General features: G+C 37.2%; 1 protein-coding gene across 3 annotated transcripts in view; it reads left to right on the forward strand.

Annotated features, from left to right (window-relative positions):
• PHLPP2 (PH domain and leucine rich repeat protein phosphatase 2) overlaps nucleotides 1-25,794 on the forward strand; it is a 59,424-nt gene that overhangs the window by 1,879 nt on the left and 31,751 nt on the right. For all 3 annotated transcript variants that reach the window (XM_061138886.1, XM_061138885.1, XM_061138887.1), the window contains exons 2-4: nucleotides 4,951-5,228; nucleotides 14,610-14,743; nucleotides 22,503-22,693. In XM_061138886.1, the coding sequence (XP_060994869.1) occupies nucleotides 4,951-5,228; nucleotides 14,610-14,743; nucleotides 22,503-22,693 (603 nt within the window). The remainder of the gene's footprint in view (nucleotides 1-4,950; nucleotides 5,229-14,609; nucleotides 14,744-22,502; nucleotides 22,694-25,794) is intronic.

Below are 25,794 nucleotides of genomic sequence, written 5' to 3' on the forward strand. Positions count from 1 at the left end.
AACTACTACTGGGGTTCCAATCTGGAGGCCATTAGAAATATTCCAGAAATTGATATTTATTCTAGTGCTGATCTGGTGGTATGGGAGGCTAAACAGTGTCTTTGCATCTTTGCAAATAAACGGGATCGACTGAAGAATAGGTGCTGTGTGTTTTTTTTTTTTTTATTATTATTATTTTTTTCCAGTGGGTTTTGTCATACGGTGCTGTGTGTTTTTTACAAACAAAACTTGACTTCAGTAGCTGAGTGGTTGAATTTTGTGCTAGTTGAAATGGGAAAGGAATATATAAGTAGAAGACTTTCAGAATCTGTCGTCTCCTACATACTCTTCTCCAAAAACCCTTTGAAAAAGACTTATCATTCTTTTTTCTAACTCTTCTGTTGCTGTTCAGTCACTAAGTCGTGTCCAACTCTTTTCGACCCCACGGACTATAGCGCCCTAGGTTCCTCTGTCTTTCACTGTCTTCTGGAGTTTGCTCAAATTCATGTCCATTGAGTCAGTGATGCCGTCTAATGATCTCCTCCTCTGCTGCCCCCTTCTCTAATACTTAATATCAAATCATGAACATCAATTATAGCTAAGCTGGTGTAACTTAGCCAGGTTAGATCTCGGGCTTCCCGGGTGGCTCAACGGTAAAGATTCTGCCTGCGATACAGGATGCAGGAGACAAAGATCCCCTGGAGGAGGACATAGCAACCCACTCTGGTATTTTTGCCAGAAAAATCTCATGGACAGAGGAGCCTGGCACACTGTGATCCATGGAGTCACAAAGAGTAGGACACAACTGAAGTGACTAAGCATGCACACACCGCTGTATGGAGTATTGGAAAATTTGATTCAGAATTTGGATTCAGAATCTTATTTAGCAAATTGCCATTTAGAATATAGTCCTTTATAACTGTAGTTGGAATATAAGTATGATATTTTTAATATTCTTTAAGATTATCAGGAGTATCCTTGAAGCAAAAATTTCCAGATGTTTACTATAGTTTGGCTTTTTTTTTACTCAGTTCAGTCACTCAATCATGTCCAACTCTTTTACTTTTTTTTTTTTTACTGAGTCTGTATAATAAATGAAGTTAGAGTTCATCAAGTCAGTGACTGCTATGAGACCTGTTTTTTCAATAGTAGTTTCAAGTTTTATCAAAATGATGTGCACATGTGGTTTTTAAAATCAATCACTACCAAAAAGATTTTAATGAACTGAAATATTCTTCCTCTCTTTATCTCTTCCATCCATTTCAAGATATTCCTTAGCATTTGTATTCCGAGATGAGCCCATATCATTCTGAAGTTTTGAATGTGGGAACAATCTCTTACTTTAGGATATTTCACAGTTTAGAACTCATTGAGTATGGAGAGTTACTTCAGTAGACCCTGTTCTACCATGCATATCTTAGAGTTAATTATGTGTGAGTGTTTAATAGTTTATCACCTTTGAGCTAATCAGAGCCAGCCCTCAATGTTGTCTTCATTTTTTTAGAGGGTGGAAAGTGTAAAACTGAAGTAAGTACTTAGTTCATTGCTTACTCTGAAGATTTCTACTGTCTAGAAATATCTTTAAATCTTAAATGTGCTCTTAATATACTTGTTTGATGGGAGGATGATTATGGTTGTGTTCCCTTTTAGAGAAGCTTGTCAGTAGTTCTTATATAAGAAGAGTAAGTGAGGAAATAAAGTATTTTCAGTCTAGCAATTCCAGTGGAATAGTGATTTAAAAAGCTGCAAGCATCTTAGAAGAGAGTACTGACCTTTCCAATACTTCCTTGATGGTTTAGGTAGTGGGGAAGGAAGCACTGTGTAATTCAGCAGTGACTAATGATAGCTAAGGGCTTCCCTGATGACTCAGTGGTAAAGAATCCACCTACAGTGCAAGAGACTCAGGTTCAATCCCTGGGTTAGGAAGATTCCCTTGAGGAGGAGATGGCAATCTATTCCAGTATTCTTTCCAGTATCCTTGCCTGGGAAATCCCCTGGACAGAGGAGCCTGGTGGGTTACAGTCCATGGGGTTGCAAAAGAATCAGACGTGACTTAGCGACTAAATAATAATTATAGCTAACCATTTAATCTAGATTTTTCCCAGAAGGCTGTGCCTTGGTATCTAGGCTTTTGAATGCCCATTGAACAGGTTTAAGAGAATGATATCTACTGAAGTTCTAACTCAGCAGTTTATTTTCATAGGTTGGAATATGTCATATAAAAGGAGATACATTCTTTGACCAACAACACATGTGTTTCAAGAGCGTAACTTTCTTAAAGAATTTATGTATAGTCTTTTAAGAGAAATAGATATTCACATTAAAAAATGACTGTTAAGCATTCTCACCGAAGAAGAATCATGGGTGACTTAGGGTAATACCTCCTGGGGTCTGCCTTGACTTTTCTAAGATTGAGAAGGTTAGTGGGATATTGTTTGACCTTAAGTTTTTTTAAGGATTCTTTCTGATAGATTTGTGGAGTAGTGTCCATGGCCCTCTCAATAGAAGTGAGCAGACTTTCTCTCCACTGAAAATGCAGGGGTTTTTTGTGTAAATGTAGTTGTACCACATGGAACACTGTTTTCAGAGGATCAGTTGATCTTTCCCAAAGAATAAAAAATAGAAAATACTTAAAATCAGTTGGTTAATTATGCACTGGTTAAGATTATTTAGTCATGCAGATATGATGGTCCCTGTGTTTATAAGTGCTTGAAAGCCCTTTGTTAATTGTGATATGTTCAGCTTTGAGAAAATGCTCTTGATGAGAATAGAGAGACCTAGTTCCCACTTGTAGCAGGGCTTTACTCTATTTATCTAAAGTTAGTATCAGTAATAATCCTCATGGTTTTGATTAGCCATACCGCAATCCCTAAGATCTATAAACTGATCAATTTACCTGTTATCCTAAACTTAAGCAATGAAGCCACTCATTTCTTATTTTTCTTTCTCTGCACATGGGGAATACGTTCTTTTTCTTCCCCTTTCTTTATCATCTTCAGAGATTGAATTTTAGGTGCTACTGCTACTGCTAAGTCACTTCAGTTGTGTCCGACTCTGTGTGACCCCATAGACGGCAGCCCAGCAGGCTCCCCTGTCCCTGGGATTCTCCAGGCAAGAATACTGGAGTGGGTTGCCATTTCCTTCTCCAGTGCATGAAAGTGAAAAGTGAAAGTGAAGTCGCTCAGTTGTGTCCGACTCTTAGCGACCCCATGGACTGCAGCCTACCAGGCTCCTCCGTCCATGGGATTTTCCAGGCAAGAGGACTAGAGTGGGGTGCCATTGCCTTCTCCGTTAGGTGCTACAGTTATCTTCAAATATTTAATGTCAGTAAGTACAAGAATAATATCAGCTTTATTATAGATATTTCTGTTTTCCAGTGAGGAATATTAGCAAAAGTATTTGCTTTGTGGCTGATACAAAGAAAAGATTATAAGGTTTCCTATTGAAAAATGGAGATTTTTTTCCCCCCAGGTTTATTCAGCTTCTTGCCAGAGCTAGTCAGGCTTCAGTAGGGACCGGGGATAAATTTCTGTGATATCAGCTGAGTTCTGCAGGCATCTCTCTGCCACCTAGGCTCTAAGGCACTATAATAGGTTCTCAGTGTATAACAGAAGAGAAAATACCAAATAAATAATTAAAAACACATGGTGATTTACATAGCAGTGGAAGTGTGTAGGAGAGAGTAATTAATTCTTTCTAGATAGGAGGAGAAAATGGGAATGAGAGACATGGAAAACTCCGTAGAGAGGGTGACATTTGAGTAATTTTGAGGAATAACTACTCAGGTGGACAAGATGGAGGAGAACTTTTCAGATAAGTCATGGAATTGTGAAATAATTGGTGTTTTGAGGGAGTTGGATATGACTGAAACAAAGTGAAATGCAGTGGGGAGTGGACCAGGAGAGGTGCACAGTGTAACTATTTGTGGAAATTGGTTTTTTTATTAAAGGGAATAGAAATGGCCCATTATAAAAATAGAGCAGGTAAATATTGATCTTTAGAGACTTTTATGTTGCTGCAGCAATTGTTTTTGCTTTGAGATGATGTGATTTTACAATGTATATGCATACCTAAGTTTTCAAATGCAACAGGAATTTTTTTTTTTTTTTTTTGAAACATGAGAATGGAAAGAATATTTGTGCAGCATTGTGTTGATTCTATACTTGCTTATTTGGGATATAAGATGTATATCTCCATCTGAAAACTTCAGATGGAGACATACAAAAATGTTTATTGCAGCATTGTTTTTCACTGTTTCCAAGAGTGAAAAATTAGAAACAAACTAAATGCCTTTAGCAGAAGAAGAGATAAATTTTGGTGTGTTCATACAGTGGAATGGTATTCAAAAGAATGAACTGGGTGTAATATCACAGACATATTTCTAAAGCAGTGTTGAATCAAGGGAAAAAATGACAGGGTGAAACATATGTATGTCAGGTTTTAGATACAGTTTTAAATTGTGTAAAACAATATTAGAGTTTATAGATGTATACATATAGGGCAAATGTAAAAAAAATGCATGGAATGATAAACACTAAGTATAGTGGAGTGTTTGTTTCTGGGGAGGGAGAAGGGAAATGGGGTTTTAGGTAGTGGGTGGCTTTAGCTATATATGTAAGGTTGTATCGTATATATGTTCTTTAGAATAATGATCTGAACTAAATCTGGCAAAATATAAAAGTTTGTGAAAGTTAGGTAGTAGGCCTGTTGTTCTTGACATTTTTCTGAAAACATAAAGAAAAAAAGGGTCAGAAGATGATGGACAGAGACATGAACAGCTGCCAGTAAAGAGAATAAAATTTTCTAGTTTAGGGATGGGCGTGGCAGGTGCAGAAGGCTCCATGAGAGGAAATGGTACCCAGCCGAGTATTGGTGAATAAGGAGTGGAAAGGTGGGGTGAGGACCAAATATGTCTAACTCAGTCGGACAGTTGGGCTAATGATTTCTTTTCCATGACGTTTTTTTTTTTAGAGAAATATGAAGCGCAATGGGAGCAGAAATTGCTTGAATAGGAGAAGTAGGTTTGGTTCTCGGGAGAGAGACTGGCTGAGAGAAGATGTGAAGAGAGGCTGTGTTTACCTGTATGGAGCGGACACGAGCACTGCCACGACCACCACCGCTTCCTCTGCTGCCTCCTCCTCCTCCGACCTACATCTTGTCCTTTGCACAGTAGAGACACCAGCATCAGAAATTTGTGCTGGAGAGGGAAGGGAAAGTCTTTATTTGCAGCTTCATGGAGACCTGGTCAGGTGAGGTCAGAGTTTTACCATTAATTCTACTGCAGTATAAGTCATGTGTGTTTCTGCTTGGAAGTGGGCTTTAGGATTTTATTCATGCTGGAGCTGATGATGGTTATAGTCGCAGGCTTGTTCTGAGAATGCTGACATTAGAATCCTTGAATTTAAAAAGTATTAGAGGAGGAAAATTTGATAGTTATTTCATTTGGGTTATATCATAGGTTAAATATCTAAATTAACAATAAATAATTTTTTAAGTTTTATTTTCTTTTTAAAAAATTGTTTATTTTTATTACTTTTGACTGTGCTGGATCTTCATTGCTGTGCACAGGCTTGCTCTAGTTGTGGCGAGCCAGGGCCACTGTCTAGTTATGGTGCACGGGCTTCTCATTGCAGTGGCTTTTCTTGTCGTGGATCACGGGCTCTACGGCACATGGCCTCGGTAGTTGTGGTGCATGGGCTTCGTTGCTCCGCAGCATGTGGGATCTTCCCAGATCAGGGATAGAACCTGTGTTGCCTATGTTGCAAGACAGATTCTTACACTGAACCACCAGGGAAGGCCTTGAAGTTTTATTTTTTTTTTAAGTGATACAGGTAAATAGAATGAAATAAAAAGGTATAAAAGGAAATAAAGAATGACAAGTACCTATGCTCATGCATGAGTATGTCACTATTTGTATATAAATTTTTAAAACTGATGGTGCTATCTGCAACACCTTGTCAGCTTACTATCTTAGATACCTTTCCATATTAATATTTTATAATTTTCATTTATTTAATGGCTATATAGTATTCCATTCCACAAGTCTACCATAAATTTAGCCAGTCTCCTATTAGTGGGCATGTAGGTTGTTAACAGGTTTTTTTCACTACAAGCACTGCTGCAGTGAATATCCTTGTACCTATGATATTACTCCCACGTGGAAGTCATCTTAGGAATGGAGTTGCTGTCTCAAAGGATATATGCATTTTTTATTTTGATAGATATTGTCAAATTCCTCTTCATAGAAGTTATACTTTGATGAATAATGTAAAAGTATACCTATTTTTCCCCCTTACTTTCTCCAGAACACGTTAGTGTTAAGTTTTACATGCTTTGACATCCTCACACATGAACACATACTTGATTGTGAATAGAAATGATTGTCAACAGTTTTTAGAGAATTGTAAATTCAGCATTCCAAGGACAAATCTTTTTTCAAGCCTAAAAACGTAGATGTTTGGAAATCTTACAGGAATTTTGTTATTTTAATTTTCATTTATGTGATAGAGTGAGGTTGAACATATTTTGATAAGTTTAAAAGACATTTGTGTTTTCCTTAAAATCTGATATAAATGCAAAGAAACAAAGTAGTCTCACAGTAGTCTTCTGCTGTGCTTGTGAACTCTTTGATTCAGCTTTAAAAAAAAACAAAACAAAACTATTAGCTCTTTGAATTAGACCTCAGGTAAGAGCTCCTTAAGTGCCTTTCTAACCTCCCCTTTCTCAGTAATAAGTAAATGTCTCCAAATAGAATTTTAAAACTGTGGATTCAATACTGTTGAAAGTGAGAAAGGAGGCTCCCACTTCCACCTAAAAAATGTGGTAATAATAGTAACACATTTAGCTGAGCTAAAAATTGATAGCATTTTAAAAGTCTAAAAACTGAGGTTTATTATATGTTCCTTTTAGAAATTGGACTAATTCCTGAAAAAGTAGATTAGCACTTGAATGTTTTCCTTGTTCACCAGTTAACTACATTTCCTAAATCCATTTGTAAAACGAAAGGATCAGATTGGGTGATCCTTAGGCTTTTCTAAATCTTAACACTGATTCCGATCTAATTTTATCAGGTGGAAAGCGTTGACCTACATTATAGCTGGTAGTGACTGATGGGAGTTCAAGTATTTAAACCTTAGACTTACTCATCTGTATTCCAGTGTGTATGTATACAGAGATATTAGAAAAGTGGAGAAAAGCCCACCAGAATTGGCTTGCTACTACTAATTGTATTGTTACTTGAGTCTAAATGCAATACAATTTACTTTTGTGAACCTAAACTGTTCTTAAAATGGAGAGTGTAGCTTTGATAATTTTGTAATGAAATAGCTCTTTGGAAACAAAACAATGAATTGATTACAAAATAATGAAAACACTATGGAACTGTGGTTTGAAGATATGAATATATTTTTTCCTTTTTCTAAAATTAAAAAAAAATTTAAATGTCCTATACAGTTTTTAAAGGTTGTACTCCATTTACAGTTATTACAAAATATTAGCTGTATTTCCTGTGTTGTACGATACATCCTTATAGCATGTCTTATACCCAATAGTTTGTACCTCCTACTCTCCCACCCCTATATTGCCCTGCCAAACCTCCCCCTACCCCCTCACAGGTAACCACTGGTTTGTTCTCTGTATCTATGAGTCTGCTTCTTTTTTATTACGTTCACTATTTTTGTTGTGTTTTTTTAGATTCCATGTATAAGTGGTATCATACAGTATTTGAGATATGAATGTATTTTCTTTGCTGGAGTAGGAGATAAAGAAGTCTCAGCTAGCCAAAGAAACAATGATAATGATGATGATAGATTTTAGCTAACATTAAGTGCTTTCTTTTGCTAGTTAGCAGGCTTACTGCTTTATGCATTTTTTTTCTCCTTAACTCCTCACAGTAACTGTAAGAGTGGTAGGATTATTCCTTCTCAGTGAGGGAATTTGAGGCTTTTTGAGAGGTCTGGTAGTGTGTTCAAGGTCAGGCACTATCTCTTCTTTAATAAGTTTTTTGCTGTTTATTGAAGTGTAGTTTATGGTCACTGTAGAGATTTTGGAAAAGAAAAAATGTACAGAGAAATAATAATTTCCAATGCTTAGACTTTTAGTAGATTATCTCATTTAATCCTCATGACAATTTTGTGAGGTACTTTCCCCGTTTTATAGATGAGGAAAATGAGTCTTAAAAGGGTTAATCATTTCATCTAGAATCACTCAGCTGGTAAGTGAGACCTGGAATTTGAACTCTAGATTCTGACACTAGCTTCCATATATTGCCTTCGCCTTCCCTCAACACCCTGACATTTTTTTCCAGATCTTTTTCGAAATGAGTAGGTGTGTCTGATTTTTAAAAATGACATAGTTGGACCCATACCATTTATTTATTCAGTTTTATTTACTGCTTACCTCAACTAATTTCCTTGTGTCGTTAAAAATCCCTTAGATACCAGTTTTAATAGCTACAGAGTACTTTATTTTATGCATATGTTGTAACTTATTTAAAACTTGAGAACTAATATGCAGTAATGACTTAGGAGCTTGGGCTCTGGATTGAGAGCTTGTGGGTTCAAATCCTGGCTCAGACTGTTCACTGTGCAAGTGACCTAATGCTTTGTCTTCAATTTACTAATCTATACAATGGATGATGATAATATTTATATTATAGAGTTATCTGAGGGTTAAATAAATTATACATGTTATGAAGATTAAATGAATTTCTACTTGTAAGGCGTCTTAAACTCTATTGTCCGCCTGGGGAGCTTGTTCAAGTACAGACTCTGACTCAGTGGCTCTGGGGTCTGCTGTGTCCTGTTAAGCTCCTGCATGACGTGCTACATTTTGAGTTGAGAGGAAGTAAAGTCCTTAACACGATGCCTGGACCTAGTTAGTGTTAACCTCTTTAGGTTACTTCAAGTCATTCAACACTCAGAAGTAGTGTAATAACTAAACTTTGCCTATGAATCTTTTGTTTTTCTCCCCATGAATCTTAAATTGTTGATATCTGTGGGCTGGGTCCTAGAAATGGGATTATTGGCACTAAAATTACCCCATTATTTTTCCTAAATCATCCATGATTTTATTCTTTCCTTACTCTTTTTTAGTTATGGACTTGTCACTTGAATTTAACTGAGGGGTTATGAATTTATAGAATTTTAGCCCTCGAAGGAACCTGAGAGAGATACCTACTAGGAAAATGAACCCGACCTAACAGCCCTACCAACCTCTTGCCCTTTCCATCTGGGAATATGTGTGGGGGCCTTGCTTTTGTCGTCACAACTACAGGAGAGAATTACCAGCATTTAGGGAACAAGGACCAGAGAGCCTTAATATCCTCAGTGTGTGGGAAAGTCGTACAGCAAAAATTGTCCTGCCTAAAAGGCTAGCAACTTCCCCATGGGAGTCACAGAAACCATTTTCTTTCGTTTTATAGATGTGAAACCGAGGTCTGGAGAGGTCAGGTCCACAGCACATTCCTGCAGCTGCTTGGTGCTAGAGCTATAGCTGGAACACAGGTGTCCTGTCTCCCAGTCCAGTGTTCTCTACCTAATATTTGGTCTGTCTGTTTTATTGGACTGTTTAAGTGATAAATGACTCACTAGCGAAGCTTAGTGTAATCATTGCCTTCTCTTTGAAAAGTTGTAACAACATTACCTTAACAAAATGAAATGCCCTTTGGCTCTTGGTCATACATTTACTTTTATTTTTAGTCGTCAAAATGACTAAGATTTCGGTGGCTGATACACCATTTTTTCAGATAAGTTAATAATTGATAAGATATATCTAGCAGAAAGTTATGCCCTTGCGATTTGAAATCCTGAGTTGTAATTCCTTTACTATCACTGACTTGCTGGGTGACCTCTTACAAGTGTCTGAAGTTTCGTTTACCATATCTTAACATTAGAAGGGGGAGTGGAAAGTCCTGTTTCAGAATACATACTGAACTGATTAACTCTGAGGAAAAATTTTTTGTTTTGTTTCATATTTCTGTACTATTTTAAACTATAAAAGAATGTGTTATACATTAAGTAATTTGTCTTTTATTGAAACTTTTGTTTTTACATTTTAGTTTTTCACTTCTGAAATCAGTGTGTATTTTGCATTTTGTTGGTAGGTCATACATAGTCTAATTGGCAGTGCTTTTTTCTTAATGGTTATTGCAATGCCGTCTGGTTTACTGCGATATAGTTCTGACACTAACCACCAAGACTTTGCACAGACTTCTTCACAAGTTAAAGGACATTACTCCTGCAACTATTAAGCTATTGCACCCCTTCAGTTTCAGTAATTCACTAGAATGTCTCACTGAACTCAAGGAAGCAGTATTTAAGATTACTATTTAAGTATAGGTGTTAGTTGCTTAGTCATGTCTGATTTCTTTGTAACCCCAAGGACTGTGGCCCACCAGGTTCCTCTGTCTATGGGATTCTCCAGGCAAGAATACTGGAGTGGGTAGCCATTCCCTTTTGCAGGGGATCTTCCCAAACCAGGGATTGATTCTCTATTGTCTGAGCCAAGTGAATACACACATAGGGAGCATCTGTGTTACCCTCCCAGCACTTGAGTGTGTTCATCCACCAGGAAGCTTCAGTACAGAGTTTTTGTTGAGTTATAGGGTAGGATTGATTGATTTAATCATTGATCTTGTGCTTGAGCTCAAATTTAAATCTCCAGCCCTCTCCGCCCCCAAGGTCGGGCTCATGTCAAGCCCCAAGCCTCTCCTCAGGAGGTTGGTCTTTCTGTGACCAGCCCCCATCCTGTGTCAGCTCATCTCTTAGCATAAACTGATTGGTGATCCAAGGGGCTTGTGAATAATTAAGATACTCCCATTACTCAGGAAATTTCAAGAATTTAGAATCCCCCTCACAGAAACCAGGGACTACAAAGTCTAGCAGGATTCTTATACAACAGTGATATATAAAAATAGTGCATCTTTGAAATGATGATGTATCAGACTAATGATGTACAGTAATTTTAAAACTGAACTTTTTACATTCTTGGTATAAGTTAACATGGGAAGTACTTTGAGCTCTCTTCTGCATAAATTATTTTAGCTACATTTAAAAATAATATTGTTTGCCTAAAGGCGAGGCTTTGTAAGGAAATTGGCACAGGTTCAAATCCTGATGCCATATGTACTAATTATGTGACTCTCTCTTTTAGTTATTTCCTAGTTTTGTAAAATGTGAGACACTTCTAGCATAGTGTCAGATGTGGCGTAAACATTCATCAAAGTATCCTTGTTTTCCATATCATTCTATGTATTGTTGGTCTTAAAAGTTTGCAGATTTTACCTTATTGGCCAGAGATTGAGTTTTAACCTGACTTTGCTGTATAAAATGCTGCTCTGTGCTGTGTTAGGGTCTTGGATACAATGTGTTGGGTTGTAAGAATGCACTCCCACTATTTACTAGTGTTCTTGTGGAGTGATTGTTGTTGTTTCGTCACTAAAGACCTATTCTTTGGGACCCCATGGATTGTATAGCGCACCAGGTTCCTCTGTCTTCCACTGTATCCTGGAGTTTGCTCAGTTTCATGTTCCTTGATGTGGAGTGATCCCTGAAATGAAACTTACTGTTCTCTTACATGTAACTTAACTGTGGGCACTGTTCAGAATAACTGTTGGCTAAGAGCTACACGGGGCTACAGTCCATAGGGTTGCAAAGAGTTGGACATGATTGAAGTGACTTAGCACACAAGAGCTACAAACATTGTTGATAGCATTACTGTATTGGTTGGCTGGTTTGGAGAAAAATAAGCAGATGCACTTATATTCAGATTTACAAGGACTATTGTAGCTTCTGGAAGCCCGAGAAGCACACTGTTAACAATAGTCTTATTGTCTCTTCTTAAAGCCTTAACGGAAGTATTTCAAATGATGAATGGAACCTTTCTTTGCTAACGTATTCTGTCTTACACCTGTTTTGCAATAGGTGTATTTCCTTTGATTTGTGAGAGATTTAACACATAGCTAATTAGCAGCCTGTCAAACTTTTTCGAACTCTGAAATGCAGAATTGATCCGTAAGCATATTATAGCATTTTCCCTCCCCCATACTCTCTACTCCCTTAAGCAGATGAGTTTAATGAGTAAATGGAATTAGTCCCTCGTTTTACTTGTTTTTGCACTTCTTGAAATATTTCTTGTTTGCTCATTTATGCTAAATTGATGAGAGCAGATGTGGAGATTCTCTTAGTTTTTTTCCCTCTCTCCCAGAGAAAATACTTTCTTTTGGTGGAAATAGTTAAAGAGGGTTTCCAAAATCTACAGAATCTTTTTAGATCAGGAAATCTGATGATGCAAAATATGTTAGGATATTTCCAATTCTTTTCGTTTTCCAGAGAGAAGTAAGAAAATCAAACTGGTAAGAAAGTAAAATTTTTTGGTCTTGAATATGTGATCGTTATAGTATATATGTAGTCATATATATACACCATATATGTATAATTATAGTTAAATACATTGAACTCTGTATCCAAAAATAATAGCAGTGTTTAGGTAGAATTTGTATTATACTAGGAAGATGTCTTAGATACATCATAGACCCCTGAGTTGTAAAAGACCCTAAAGATCATCTGGCCTGACTTGATTCCTAGAGCAGACTCTTCTAAGTTGTCTGTGACAGGTGGCTCTCTCTGAGCTACATTGATGGACAGTCTGTTTCATTATTGGGCATCTCTAATTATTAAGGTTCTGCCTCATTTTTAATCCAAGTCTACCTGTGCAACTTCTTCTCACTGGTCATAGTCCCTTTCTTTGGATCAATCTAGACTAAATCTAATAACCATTCTTGACATGGAAAGACGGAGCTGTTTATGCCCTTGGTCACCCTGTCTTCAGCTTAATCCTTCAGCCAGTCTTCCTGTTACATGACTAACTGACCCCTCCAGGATAGTTTATTAGAAGTCTCTCTTAAAATGGACCCTTCTTTGAAGGATTCTACCATTGTATGAGGAAGGTGCCCAATATCGTCACAGCCCTTTGTGGACTTTTCTTTTATTTGATTAGAGATTCATTGTAACTGATGTTTTTATTCTGAAAAGTGTATTTTCCATTTCTGTTAAATTCAGTATTTGCTGGTCTTTGTAGGCTTTTAGTTCTTTGGTCATTCCCCATGTAATAGTTCTGAGTTTACAGAAGCTGGAAGTCAGAACTGAGCCAGATGGGTCAGAAGGGGCCACAATGTGGCTTTTATTTTTGTCTTTTTTTTTTTTTTTGTATGCATCAATGTGATTTCCATTTCTACATTATCATTTTTTTTTACAGTTGTTTATATTTCCCTTTGTAGTATTCTCATTTCATGTTTTTAAAAAGTAAATCTTATTGCCAACTAGTATTTTCTAGTTCTTGAACCACAGAACACAGATCCTTCATGTCTTTATGCCTTGATGGAAGGTGCATCATGTTTCTTGCAGTTAATGCAAGTGGTTCCTATACTTGTTTTTTGATTGTTGTTTCAGTTGGGGGGACATTCTATTTTTATTCTCATTAAAATTTTATTCCATTCCTAAGAATTTTTTGAATAATAATTGTCAGTACGTTATTGAACACTACTACATGTGAAATAATGTGCTAAGCCCTTTATGTACTGTATGATATCTTCTTATAAGCAAATAAATAAATACTTCTAGTAACAACCCTGTGAGTTAGGCACTGTTGTCCTTCCCATTATGCTGGTGAGGAATAAGTCAGTGAGGTTAAATAAATTGTCTAAGGACACACATGAGTGTGTGGCGGAAGTAAGACTCAGACCCAGGCAGTCTGACTTTTGGAGTTCATGCTCTCAGCTGCTGTATTTGTTATAACTGTTTGCTTTCTCCTAAAATAATTGTAAATGAGGCATTAAGTTCGTGTGATTTTAAAATATGCAGTATCCCCAGAAGCCACAAATGATTACTGACATTCTGACTTTTCCTTGCTTTCAGTCAGAACCATGTAACAGAATGATTTCTGCGTTAATTACTGGGCAGTTCATTCCTAACTTTTTTGGAAAAATCTGTCTATGAAGCTAGAGGTCAGCAACCCAAAGTCTCCATTTTTAATTGTGTTGCAGCTTATGTGAAATCAGTTATGGCCGAGTATAATCTTTTACATCTCATAGTTTAAGTTTGAACCAGAGATTCTCAAAGGACCCTCTGGGGGTCTCTGAGATTCTTTAAAGAGGTTCATGAGGTCAAAACTATTTCAAAATAATAATGGGGTATTAATTTAATTAATTTTTATTAAAGAGATTTACAAAGTGCTGAGCAGTATAAGTCTTATCACTACATTTGTCCTATTTTGAAAATACAGTTTAGAGAAAATATTTGTTAACATGTAATGGGTTTATTGTTATTTAAACATGAATAAATATTTAGAAATTTTTAATTTTAGTTTCTCAGTAAATAAGTAGATAAATGTCAATAGGTATACCCCATGTAACTATCAATAGATAAACCCCATGTAAACAAAAGCTCTTTGGGGGCTTCAGAGACTACAGAGGGATCCTGAGATCAGAAACTTTGAGCACCACTAGTTGTATCATAAGATATTAAAGAAAATTGATATAGAAGTAAAAATCAAGAGCAGTTGAAAGATTTTAAAAATCAAATAAAGTGTGTTTATAACTTACCAAATATTTTTCTTCTGAATTGTGTAAGCAGGAGACTGGAACCGACCGAACGACCTCTTCAGATTGTTTATGATTACTTATCCAGACTGGGGTTTGATGACCCTGCACGAATACAAGAGGAGGCAGCAAATCCTGACCTTGGCTGTATGCTCCGATTTTATGGTGGTAAGAATTTTTCAGTGGCTTTGTGAATATATTAACTACTTAAAAAAAACAACTTTTTGTTTTGTATTAAGGTATAGCCAATTAACAATGTTGTGATAGTTTCAGGTGAGCAGCAAAGGCACTCAGTCAATCATATACATGTATCCATTCTTCCCCCAATCTCTCCTCCCATCCAGGCGGCCATATAACATTGAGCAGAATTCCCTGAGCTTTATAGAAGGTCTTTGTTGGTTATCCATTTTAAATAAAGCATTAACTATTTTTAATTGATTATTTGTAACTTCAGCCTTTTAAAAATATTTTATTCAAAGCTGCCTTAACTTAGACAGTCAGAAAACAACAGCAAAAGTCTTCTCTTTTTATTTTTGCTCTTTTTGTTCTAGTGTTTTGCCGACTTCTGAATTATTATGTACCTTTGCCAGCATCTCGATCAAATCATAGCTTTAGTTTCAGATTTTCAAATTCCTTATAAGGTTCATGAACTTCTGGATAGTTCGAGAATGTTAAGAAGTAGGTGGTTATTATATATGACTTAACATTTGATGGACTCATCAGATGTGTATATTGTTGAATTTAGTAAGCTTTATTTTTTTTTTTAGGGTTGTTTTTCCTTTCAGTGTATGAGTCTTGCACCTCCTTGGTTAAATTTATCCTAAGTACTTTATTTATTTATTTTTTTTAATTTATTTTTTTATTTTTGGTTGCATTGCATCTTTCGTTGCTGTGTGCGGGCTTTCTCTAGTTGCAGAGAGCAGGCGTTAGTTTCTAGCTGTGGTGTGGGGGTTTCCATTGCAGTGGTTTCTCTTGTGGAGCACAGGCTCTGGGTAGGCAGGCTTCAGTAGTTGTGGCTCACAGGCTCTAGAGTGCAGGTGCAGTAGCTGTGGTGCATGGGCTTAGTTGCCCCGCAGCATGTGGGATCGTCCTGGACCAGGGCTTGAACCTGTGTCACCTCCATAGGCAGGTGGATTCTTCACCACTAGACCGCCAGGGAAGCCCTGATATAGTACTCTTTATATTGGCTGAAGCTGTATAGGCTTGAGTGGGGCTGGAAGATTCACTTCTAACATGGCTCACTCATGTGTCTGTTGGTAAAGGCCCCATTTTTCACCAGCTTTTGGCAGGAGATCTCAGTTCCTCGCTATGTGGACCCCTCTCTCGAGCTGCGTAAATATCTTCATGTTGTGGCAGCGGATTGCCCCCAGTGATGAGACACACACACATGCACATGAGTGTGTGCATACATGTACATGCAAACACACACACAGTTGTTTATGACCTAGTTTCATAAGTCACCGTTGTTTTTACCACTTTCTGTTCATTAGAATTGTGTCACCAAAAACAGCACACACTGTTGAGTAGGGGAATTAGGCCTCACCTTTTGAAGAAAGGAGTATTAAAGAATTTGAAGTATTTTTTGAAGCAAAATCAATCAGCTTTCAATATTTCATGTGTAGAGCCTTCGGTGAGTTACCTTAGGTTAGAATATAGTCTTAATAAGTTGAGGGTCAGAGGGGCCCAAGTTCAGGCCAGTTAGTTTTGCTGTGTTTGCTGAATATAAAAGTTGCTCAGTACTTCAAGGGCCGTTGTGCAAGTGCTAGTTATCAGTCTTGCTGGTGTGGGTGCTGGGGGAAAATGAGTAGAGTGACTCAGTGCAGATTCATGATATAAAAGCCTTGAAATAACATGTGTGACTAAAGATGAGTGGGTATTATGATTGATCACAGAGATTAAAAGAGTTCAATTAATCAACTCCTTATTATGTATGAGGAAGTGGAGTCTGGGAGGTGTGATTTGCTGGGACTAAATAGTTCAGGTAGCATAGCACCCAGCCTGAGCATTTCTTTATGTCCCATATTCTCTCACAGGTTGTCTGAGACACTTCCATCCAAGGGGCATAAACACATACAAAAGAAACTAGATACAAAAGAATCACATATTATGTTTCCATTCATTTAAAATTTGAAAACAAGCAAAACTCAGCCATATTGTTTAGAGACGTGTGACAGGACCACTGTTTGCCCATCAAGATCTGCTCTTTCCTCCTTCCATAACAAGTCAGGGATTGAGTGCTCAGCTATACCTCATTCTCAATCTTTTATGCAGTTAGATGTGCACCTGTGACAAAATTTTCATCAGTGGTATGGAGTGAAATTGTTGTGTGCCACTTTTACACCTGGTTCCTAAACCTTCCCATGCAGACTTCTTGTTCTTTTCCTCTCCTGTAGGCTAGGGAGGCAGTCATCGAGCAACGTTGAAGTCATGTATTGAAATGGCAGAGCCACCATCAGCTAGAGTTTCTCGACAGAGTTGACTCCTGGCAACCTATACTGCCCACCCTAGTAGAGAATTAGATTTCTGTTGAATTAGATACATTCTTTTTGTTACAGTAGTTAAAACTGCTATGACTAATACATAAGTAGCAAAAATACAAAGAAAACAAGGAAATGATTATTCTAAAAGTCAAGAGAATGGCTGACCTCTAGGATTGAGGGAGGAAGTGATTCCTACAAGTAGTGTTTTTGAGTCAGTACAAGTATATACCAATAGTGGCTATCTATTAAGCAATGACATATAGTGTGATAATTATGATATACTAATCAATTTGGTATATACCTGTTGAGAATTTTCTAACTTTTATTCCTATCTAATGTGTATTTGTAGAAATATGTTTTGTTTTTTTTTTTTTTTCACATAAATCCTATCATTTGGTATTGGTCTTCATGCTTTTTTTCTCCCAGCAGCATTTTGGAGGTCTTTTCTTAACTCTTCTATATGCATTTCTTTACGTTGCATACTGTTGAATGTCACGTATGTATTATAGTCTATATAACAGTTTCCCTAGTGATGTGCTATTTTACATAGTATTATGGTAAAATTGCATCTTTGCACACCTGTTCTTCTTCAGAGTAGATCTTTAAACATGAGATTATTGGGACTTTTAATATTATTAGCATTTAAAGTTTTTACTAATCTGACAGATTAAATGATGGTCTCATTGTTTTAATTTTGCTTCCTTGATTACTAGAATGGTGGAATATTGTTTCATAGTTATATTAGATCTTATTTTCTTCTTCTTTGAATTAGCCTTTATATATTTCTGTTTATCTTTTTTCTTATCTGAAAGACTTGTGTATATATTCTGAATATAAATCCTCTGGATGCTGTATTTGTGACATATTTTTCTGCCAACTTGTAACTTGTTTTGTAGTTTTATTTATTGTTTTTTTATGGTGCAGAAGATTTACTTAATCATATTTAGTGAATATTTTCCTTTAATACATTTACATTCCTTTCCTGTCCTAGGTCATAATTATCCTCTATATTTTCTTCCAGTATTTTTATAGTTTTAAAATGTGATACAAGGTAGGAATCTAATTTTATTTTTTTTTCTCTACTGCTAGCCAGTTGTCTCAACAATACTTATGAAATAGCTCATCCTTTTCCTACTGATCTGATGCATCGCCTTTATTAAGTTCATGTACAGGCAGAGGTTTATTTTTGGACTCTATCCTATTACATTGATCTCTTTGTCTAATGCTAATACCAACAGTATTTTTTATTAATATACCTACGTGATAGATTGTAATAGACGATGGGGAAGTTCCCCTTTACTATTCTAGATTATCAGGAAGGTCTCTAGAAACAGAAGTCTTTCTGAAGAAGTAGTTTTTGAGTTGGTTCCTTAAAAATGGGCACAATTTTAGTGATCGCAAAGGAAAAGGAGGACAGGGGAAGGGTATTAGGAATTTCAGTGTATGTTCTGTGAATCAGATAATTTGAGTCCAGATTGTTCTAGGCCTTGAGTGCAGTATCAGAAATTTGCCCTTCATTTGGCAGATGGTAGAGGAAGTGATGGGATCCAAGTGGGGCTGAGAAAGATGAATCTGGCACCAGAATGGATAATAATTCAGGCTTGTATTAGGGATCTGAACTAGGGAATGGGAAGGAATCATTCATATAGAGACTTTTTGAAGGAATAGTAAGTGTTGGTGGTTGATCAAGAAAAGGAGTTGAAGAGATCCTAAGAGGCAAAACTGACCGAGGTTTTGAGCCTGGGTGGCTTTGGGAGAATGACAGGACTTGAGTTGTGAGAAGGATCTGGTTTCAGGCAAGCGTAACTGTAAGCAGTGGTAGACATCCAGTTGGAGATGTCTGGCAGGTAGTTGGATATGTGGAACCAGGAGCTTTGGAAATACAGATCTGGAGTCAGGTACATGGGAGTGTTAAATCTGCAGAGGCTGTTAAAGATTGAAAGTAATACTTAAAATATAGGAAAAGAAGGAGGCTTAAGGCAGGACTTTCATTATATTAATAATGACTGTCTTTTATTATATACCTTCACTATGTGCTGAGCACAGGTGCTTGAGCACTCTGCGTACTGTTTTTCATTTCATCCTTACAAGCATTCAGGTAGATACTATTACTCGGGAGAGGTCTCAACTGATTCTAAATCTCATCTTCTTAACCTCTAAGGTACCGTTAGTCTTTAGTTGATAGAGAAACAGTTTAGAGGAATAAGAAGGATCCATAAAATGTGAGACCTGGGCAGATCTAGGGATCATCTAATCCAGCTCCTTGGTCTTTAACTTGGGAAATTAAGGCTCAAAAATACGTTAATAGAACTTATTCAGGATCACAAAACCAGATGGTGGGATTACTTCACCAACCACTGCTTCCAAGTTTGAAATTTGTTTTGAAGTTTCCTGTTTTACTCTTGCAATGTAAGTAAATGTTTCATTTTTATCCCCAATAATATCAGCCAGTGTTTATTTATTTGTCCCTTTAACTTTCTATTTTGAACTGGCTTTAGATTTTCAGAGCAGTTGGAAAGATAGCACAGACCGCTCCTGCACAGCCTTCATGCAGTTGCTCGAGCAGTTGTTCCCATACAAACAGTGCTTCATTTTCCTCTGGCTTCTTTAAAGGTTTTTCCTTTGTCTTTAATTTTCAGCAATTTGATTATGAACTGTCTGGGCTTGACTTTGTGTTCATCCTATTTGGGGTTCTCCAGCATTCCAGATGTTCTGTCCAGGTTTTATAGGTGAATTCAGTGGGAGAGACAGGGCCGAGTGTGCTTTCTCTAACTCAGAACCAGAACCTTAATGGTATCTTTTGATTAAAAGAAGTATTTCATTTTGATGGAGTCCAATTTAGTAGTCCTTCCCTTTATTATTTTCTAGAAACTATATTGCCTTACCTTTCAGTTTATATTCTCAAGGTCTGTGTGACTTCATTTTTTATTGTCTGTTTTGAGTATCATGATCTCATGAACTTATGTATATTTGTTTCAATTCATTGCAGCCATTTTTCTTTCTGATGCTTAATTTGTTGCTTCTCAGTTCCTGGGAGCTCTTTCAGGTTGCCTTCTGTGTCCTTCCAACATGACTGCAGTAGGGCTACCCAGTGGTAAAGAATCTGCCTGTCAATGCAAGAGCCACAGGAGATGCAGGTTCGATCCCTGGATCAGGAACATCCCCCAGAGGAGGAAATGGCAACCCATTCCAGTATTCCTGCTGGGAAAATCCCATGGATGGAGGAGCCTGAGGGGATATAGTCCATGGGATCACAAAGAGTCACTGAGTGACTGAGCCTAGCCCAGCAGTCTTTGGTAACATTCTAGATTTTTCCATTAAGTTCTTACACAAAAAGATGTCCTAAGCTGATCTTTTCATCATCTAACTCACACCAGGAATAGGTGATTTTTCTAAGGACTCCTGGTTCATTTTAATGAAACATAATGTTTAGAGATTATACTACGGGCAGTAGAAGTACTCATTGTTAGAGAATTCTCCTTGATTTTTTGGAAACTTTTTAAAAAAAAAATTATAAAACAATCCATGTTCTTTATGAAAATGAAAGTGTCAGTTGCTCAGACTATAGCCCACCAGGCTTCTCTGTCCATGGGATTCTCCAGGCAAAAATACTGGAGTGGGTTGCCAGGCCCTTCTCCAGGGGATCTTCCTGACCCAGGGAACAAACCTGTGTCTCTTACAACTCCTGCATTGGCAGGTGGGTTCTTTACCACTAGCGCCAGCTGGGAAGCCCCTATTTTCTATTTTCTTTATAGAACATTTCAAAGTATAAATATATTATCCGTAATTTTCCACTTAGAATCTTGACTTTTGAGATTGTAAGTCTGTTTTTAACTAGAACTATTAGTCATTCCAAACGTTTATTAGAACTTCCTCATTCTGTTTTTTACCACTTTCAGAAGATCAGAGACTTGAGGCACTCTGAATATCTAGCAAACTCTCCAAAAATAATAAAAAGACAGCATACTATTTTATGTATAAATAACTTATTCCCCCCAAAATTGGATATTCCTTTCTGAGAGTAGCTACAGATAGCTACTATAGAAACACAGATGAGAAGGAAAGAGCCTTAAAAGGATAAACTTATAGAGTTTCTTAAAATATGATTTGTGGGCCATCTGCATTTAAATTACTTGAGATACTTGTTAAAACATACTTTCCTTTGTTCCATCCCAGATCCTCTGAATTAAACTCTCTGTGGGTAGGTCTTGGTGTTCTGCATTGTAAACTAATTCTTAGATAATTCTTGGGCACATAGAAATTGGAGAATCCCTGATCTAAAGGAATTCTACAGTTGAGACTGAGAGGGAATTGGAGAAAACTTGAGTGCTTTTGTAGCTTTGATGGAAACAATAGGGAGGGTGGAGATGAAGAGTGAGAAGGAAGAAGAACCAAACTCCCCAAGGAATGTGGAATTTAGAATATAGATGAAAGGATTGGCCTAGACTAGAAGGAGAAATGGTGGTGTTAACATACAAAGTTTAAAGCTTTGAAGTAAGCCAGCCCATTTCCTCATTTTTTATACAGGAAACACACAGTCAAAAGGGTACCATGATGCCCAGGGTTTAATCAATTATGTAATAGTATTGGGTACAACCCAGTTTTTTCACTTCCCAGTCTGTTGCTGTTTGCTCAGCCTCATAGTGTTGCTGCTTCTGTTCATTTCTGTGTAGAGTTACTGTCTGTTTCCAGTAGTACTTTAACCAAGAACATTTCTTCTGTTATAATGCTCTGTTTTGTTCACCATTACCTGTCATATAAAGTTTTCTAAAGGGTGGTAAAAGAGAGAGATGCTCTTGCATGTCTGTATCAGCTTCTGCTACCGTGATTGGGATAATTGATTGAAATATCAGCCAAAAGCTTTTCCACACACAGAGCGGGAAGATGGAGGATTGTGTACAGAAGTAGTTATTAATTTCCTCCTTCTGCAGTAGACTAGGCACAACAATAGTGGCTGCCTCTTATTCCATACTTCTTTTGTATCTGAAACCCTGCTTACTGCTTTATATTCATCACCTTGATTTTTTATGAGAACCTTCCAAAGGTAGGTAGTGTTAAGATCTGAGCTGTGTAAACGGGGGATGTCAAGGTCAGGGAGGTTATGTACTTCAAGGAATCAAAGTAAGTAGCAGGACTCAAGTTTGAATGTCTGACTCCCAAGTCCATGATCTTAACCACTCTGTCATACTGCCTTTCTTTATGTACATGGGGGCTGTGACTGGAAGAAGGATGGACAGTGGCATCCGAAATTCATAGTGCTCCCATTATATAACTTCAGGGCTGGACAACATTTTAAGACTGAGAGCTTATTTTGTAGTACTTATATTGCTTGGTTACTTAAATCTGTATTAGGGTTGCTGAATGTTAACATGTAATGCTTTCTTTTTCCCTTTCATTATTTTTGTACCACCTTAATGGTGGCTTCTGATATACTCTTTTCTTTTCAGAAAAACCATGCCAGATGGATCATCTGGATCGAATCCTTCTGTCTGGCATCTATAATGTACGCAAGGGAAAGACCCAGCTGCATAAGTGGGCTGAACGCCTGGTTGTTCTCTGTGGCACCTGCCTCATCGTGTCCTCAGTGAAGGATTGTCAGACTGGGAAGATGCACATATTGCCTCTGGTTGGGGGAAAGGTAAGACCCACAAAGATAAATTATTCTTTCTTTGGTCATCTTAATTAAAAAAATAAAAAATCACATATGCCTTTCAGAGTTTTTTCCACATCTTTTCAAAGAAGCTATTCTGAACATTATTAAAGATTACATCACAAAGTTTTTGCATTCTTGGGTTTAAAAGAAATGGACTCAGGCTAATTTACACATAAAACAAGTTTTTTACATCACAGACTCCCTTGGAGGTCCAAAGACTATGTTGTTGATCAGTTGCTAAGTCGTGTCGGACCGTTTGTGACCCCATGGACTGCAGCATGTCAGGCTCCTGTGTCCTCCACCATCTCTTATAGTTTGCTCAAATTCATGTTCATGGAGACTTATCCATGCCCCAGGTTCTGCCACAGAACCCGTCTGTTGAAGAAACCCCCTGCTTCCACTGCTAGGCACTAAATGCTGTCAGTAGTACCACCAAGAGTAGCCAGGGGCTGCTGCCAGTAGCAGCTGCCTTTGGAAACTAGAAGTAGTGGCTCCTTTTGGAAACTAGGCTGCCTTTGGAAACTTAGCATCCAGCACCAAAACTGATTGTTTCCTATTTCTCCTTTTCTTCCATCAGACTGAAATTGAGTCTGGAGTGCTCATAAACTCCTATCAAGCAGCCAGAGAGGCCTGCCTTTGGAAACTTAGCATCTTCCACCAAAACAGATTCTTTCCTATTTCTCCTTTTCCCCCGTTAGACTGAAATTGAGTCTGGAGTGCTCATAAACTCCTATCAGGCAACGAGAGAGATCTGCATTTTTTGCATCTGTACGAGAGAATTCCCCATGATAGGAAAAGCAGTTCGAAGTCATCCGAGTGATAGATGATTGGAAACAGATAATGCTACTGTTTATTGGAAGTTATAAGAGAGAAAAGAACCTGCAAATAATTGACAGGCTGACAACAGCTTTCTTTTCATCAACAATATGTACAGAAGAGTATTTGCAAAATTACTGAGAGAAAATAAATGTCAACCTGTATTTTATATCCAGTTGAATTACTTTGTGAGAATCAAGGCAAAATAGAACATTTTCAGACATTTAAAAACTAATGAGGGACTTACGTGGTGGTCCAGTAGCTAGGACTTGGTGCTTTCACTGGGTTCAATCCCTGGTCAGGGAACTAAGGTCCTGCAAGCCATGCTGCACAGCTGAAGGGGAAAAAAAAAAAACATAAAACTAATGAGCTGGCATATATCCTCACTGAAAGAACTACTAAAGATGTATGTCTAAAAAACAACACCTCTCCAAATAAACAGGGAAAAAAAGAAGAAAACAACAAAGGAACAAAGGAAAGTAAATTCAAAAGGAAGGTATAAGATATGAGAATAGATGATGAGTGCAAACACTGATAAAATATGGTAGTAAATTTAATACTGATTGTAAAAAGATTTAAATTTTTTTATATTTTAAATATAAATTTCAACAACTAAAGCTCAAACTCCTGAACAGCAGTCAGGATGTGGTGATGTGTTCAATGAGGAACGTGTGATGCAGTCTTTGGATAAGAGGAAAGAAAGAAAGTGAAAGTGAATTCGCTCGGTCGTGTAGACTCTTTGCGACCCCCATGGACTGTAGCCTACCAGGCTTCTCCGTCCATGGGATTTTCCAGGCAAGAGTACCAGAGTGGGTTGCCATTTCATTCTCCAGGGGATCTTCCCAACCCAGGGATCGAATCCAGGTCTCCTGCATTGCAGGCAGACGCTTTACCCTCTGAGCCACCACCAAATAGCTTTACGTTTTGTTAGAAAAATGGTCAAGTACAAACTTAAAAATTTTAAGGATCACTACTAAAAGTAGAGTGGGAAAAGAGAATATAAATTCTGTAATGCTAAAAGAAGGCAGGTAAAGGGTTGAGAAAAAGGAGCAAAATAATTAGCATGGTAAGTTATAAATCCAAATGTTTTGTACTACTTACTGTTTATAGGAGACACACCTAATAGAAGGCTGAATATGAAATGACAGAAAAATCACACTAGTCAAATAGCAACCAAAAGAAAATTGGTGTGGTTATATTAACAGCATACAAAGTACATGAAAGTTTGTATGCAACATAGGACTTGTGTCAAGACTACATAAAGAAAATTTACAACTTGGTAATAGACAAATAACCTATTTTGGCAAAGTTGGGAAGCGACTAGGAACACAGTCACTTTGGAAAACCTGTTTTTTTTGTTTCTTATAGTTAAAAATCTGCTTATCAGAAAGCTGAGCATTTCTCTTAGATACTGAGAAATGAACACAAATATTTACAGAAAGTATAAGTGAATGTTCATAGCAACTTTGGTTATAATAGACTCAAACTGGAAGCAACTCAATGTTCACTGAGTGGTGAATTGATAAAACAGATGTGCTGTATCCACATGTGCCGTATTCACTGCGCCACTGAGCAGTGAAAAGGCATGAGCTGCTGATACACACAGGAAAAAGGGTGCGTCTCAAAACATTCAGTGGAAAAAGCCAGATGTAAAAGTCTATTTATTGTATGATTCAATTTACGTGAAATTAAAAAAAAAAGAAAAAACTGTAGTCATAGAAAAGAGACCAGTGGTTGTGCCATGATATGGAAGAAGGGGATTGGCCGCAAAACAGCATGAGGGATGTTTTGTGGGTGATGGGGTTGTCCAACTATATTTGTTCCATCTCGTCAGATTGTTCACTTACAGTTTATGAATTAAAAAGAAATCACAAATTTAATGTAAATTATAACCCAGTAAAACTTGCCTCCTGAGAAAGACATTAATGTGCAAAAGCATTAATAGGGATAAGGAGGCTCACTGCAAACTGATGAGAGGAACATTTTACATGTATTACCATGTAGTCTCAAGATACATATTGCAAAACTTAACAAAATTACTCAGAAGTTGACAAATTAACTTCTAGTGGAAGATTTACAAGCCTTTCTCAGAATTTGACATTATATGACTATTTTTCTGTGTCAAACATCCCATAAAAAATATTTAGAGGAAAAGGTTATTCTAAAGCAATCAGTAATGCCTGTTCTTCATTTCAACAAAGTCCTTTATTTTGACACAGACTCATTGAATTGTGGTGATTTATTACTAATAAAAATAGCCTAGTTGTAAG

The sequence above is a fragment of the Dama dama genome, chromosome 4, assembly GCF_033118175.1.
Source record: "Dama dama isolate Ldn47 chromosome 4, ASM3311817v1, whole genome shotgun sequence".
NCBI lineage: Eukaryota > Metazoa > Chordata > Mammalia > Artiodactyla > Cervidae > Dama > Dama dama.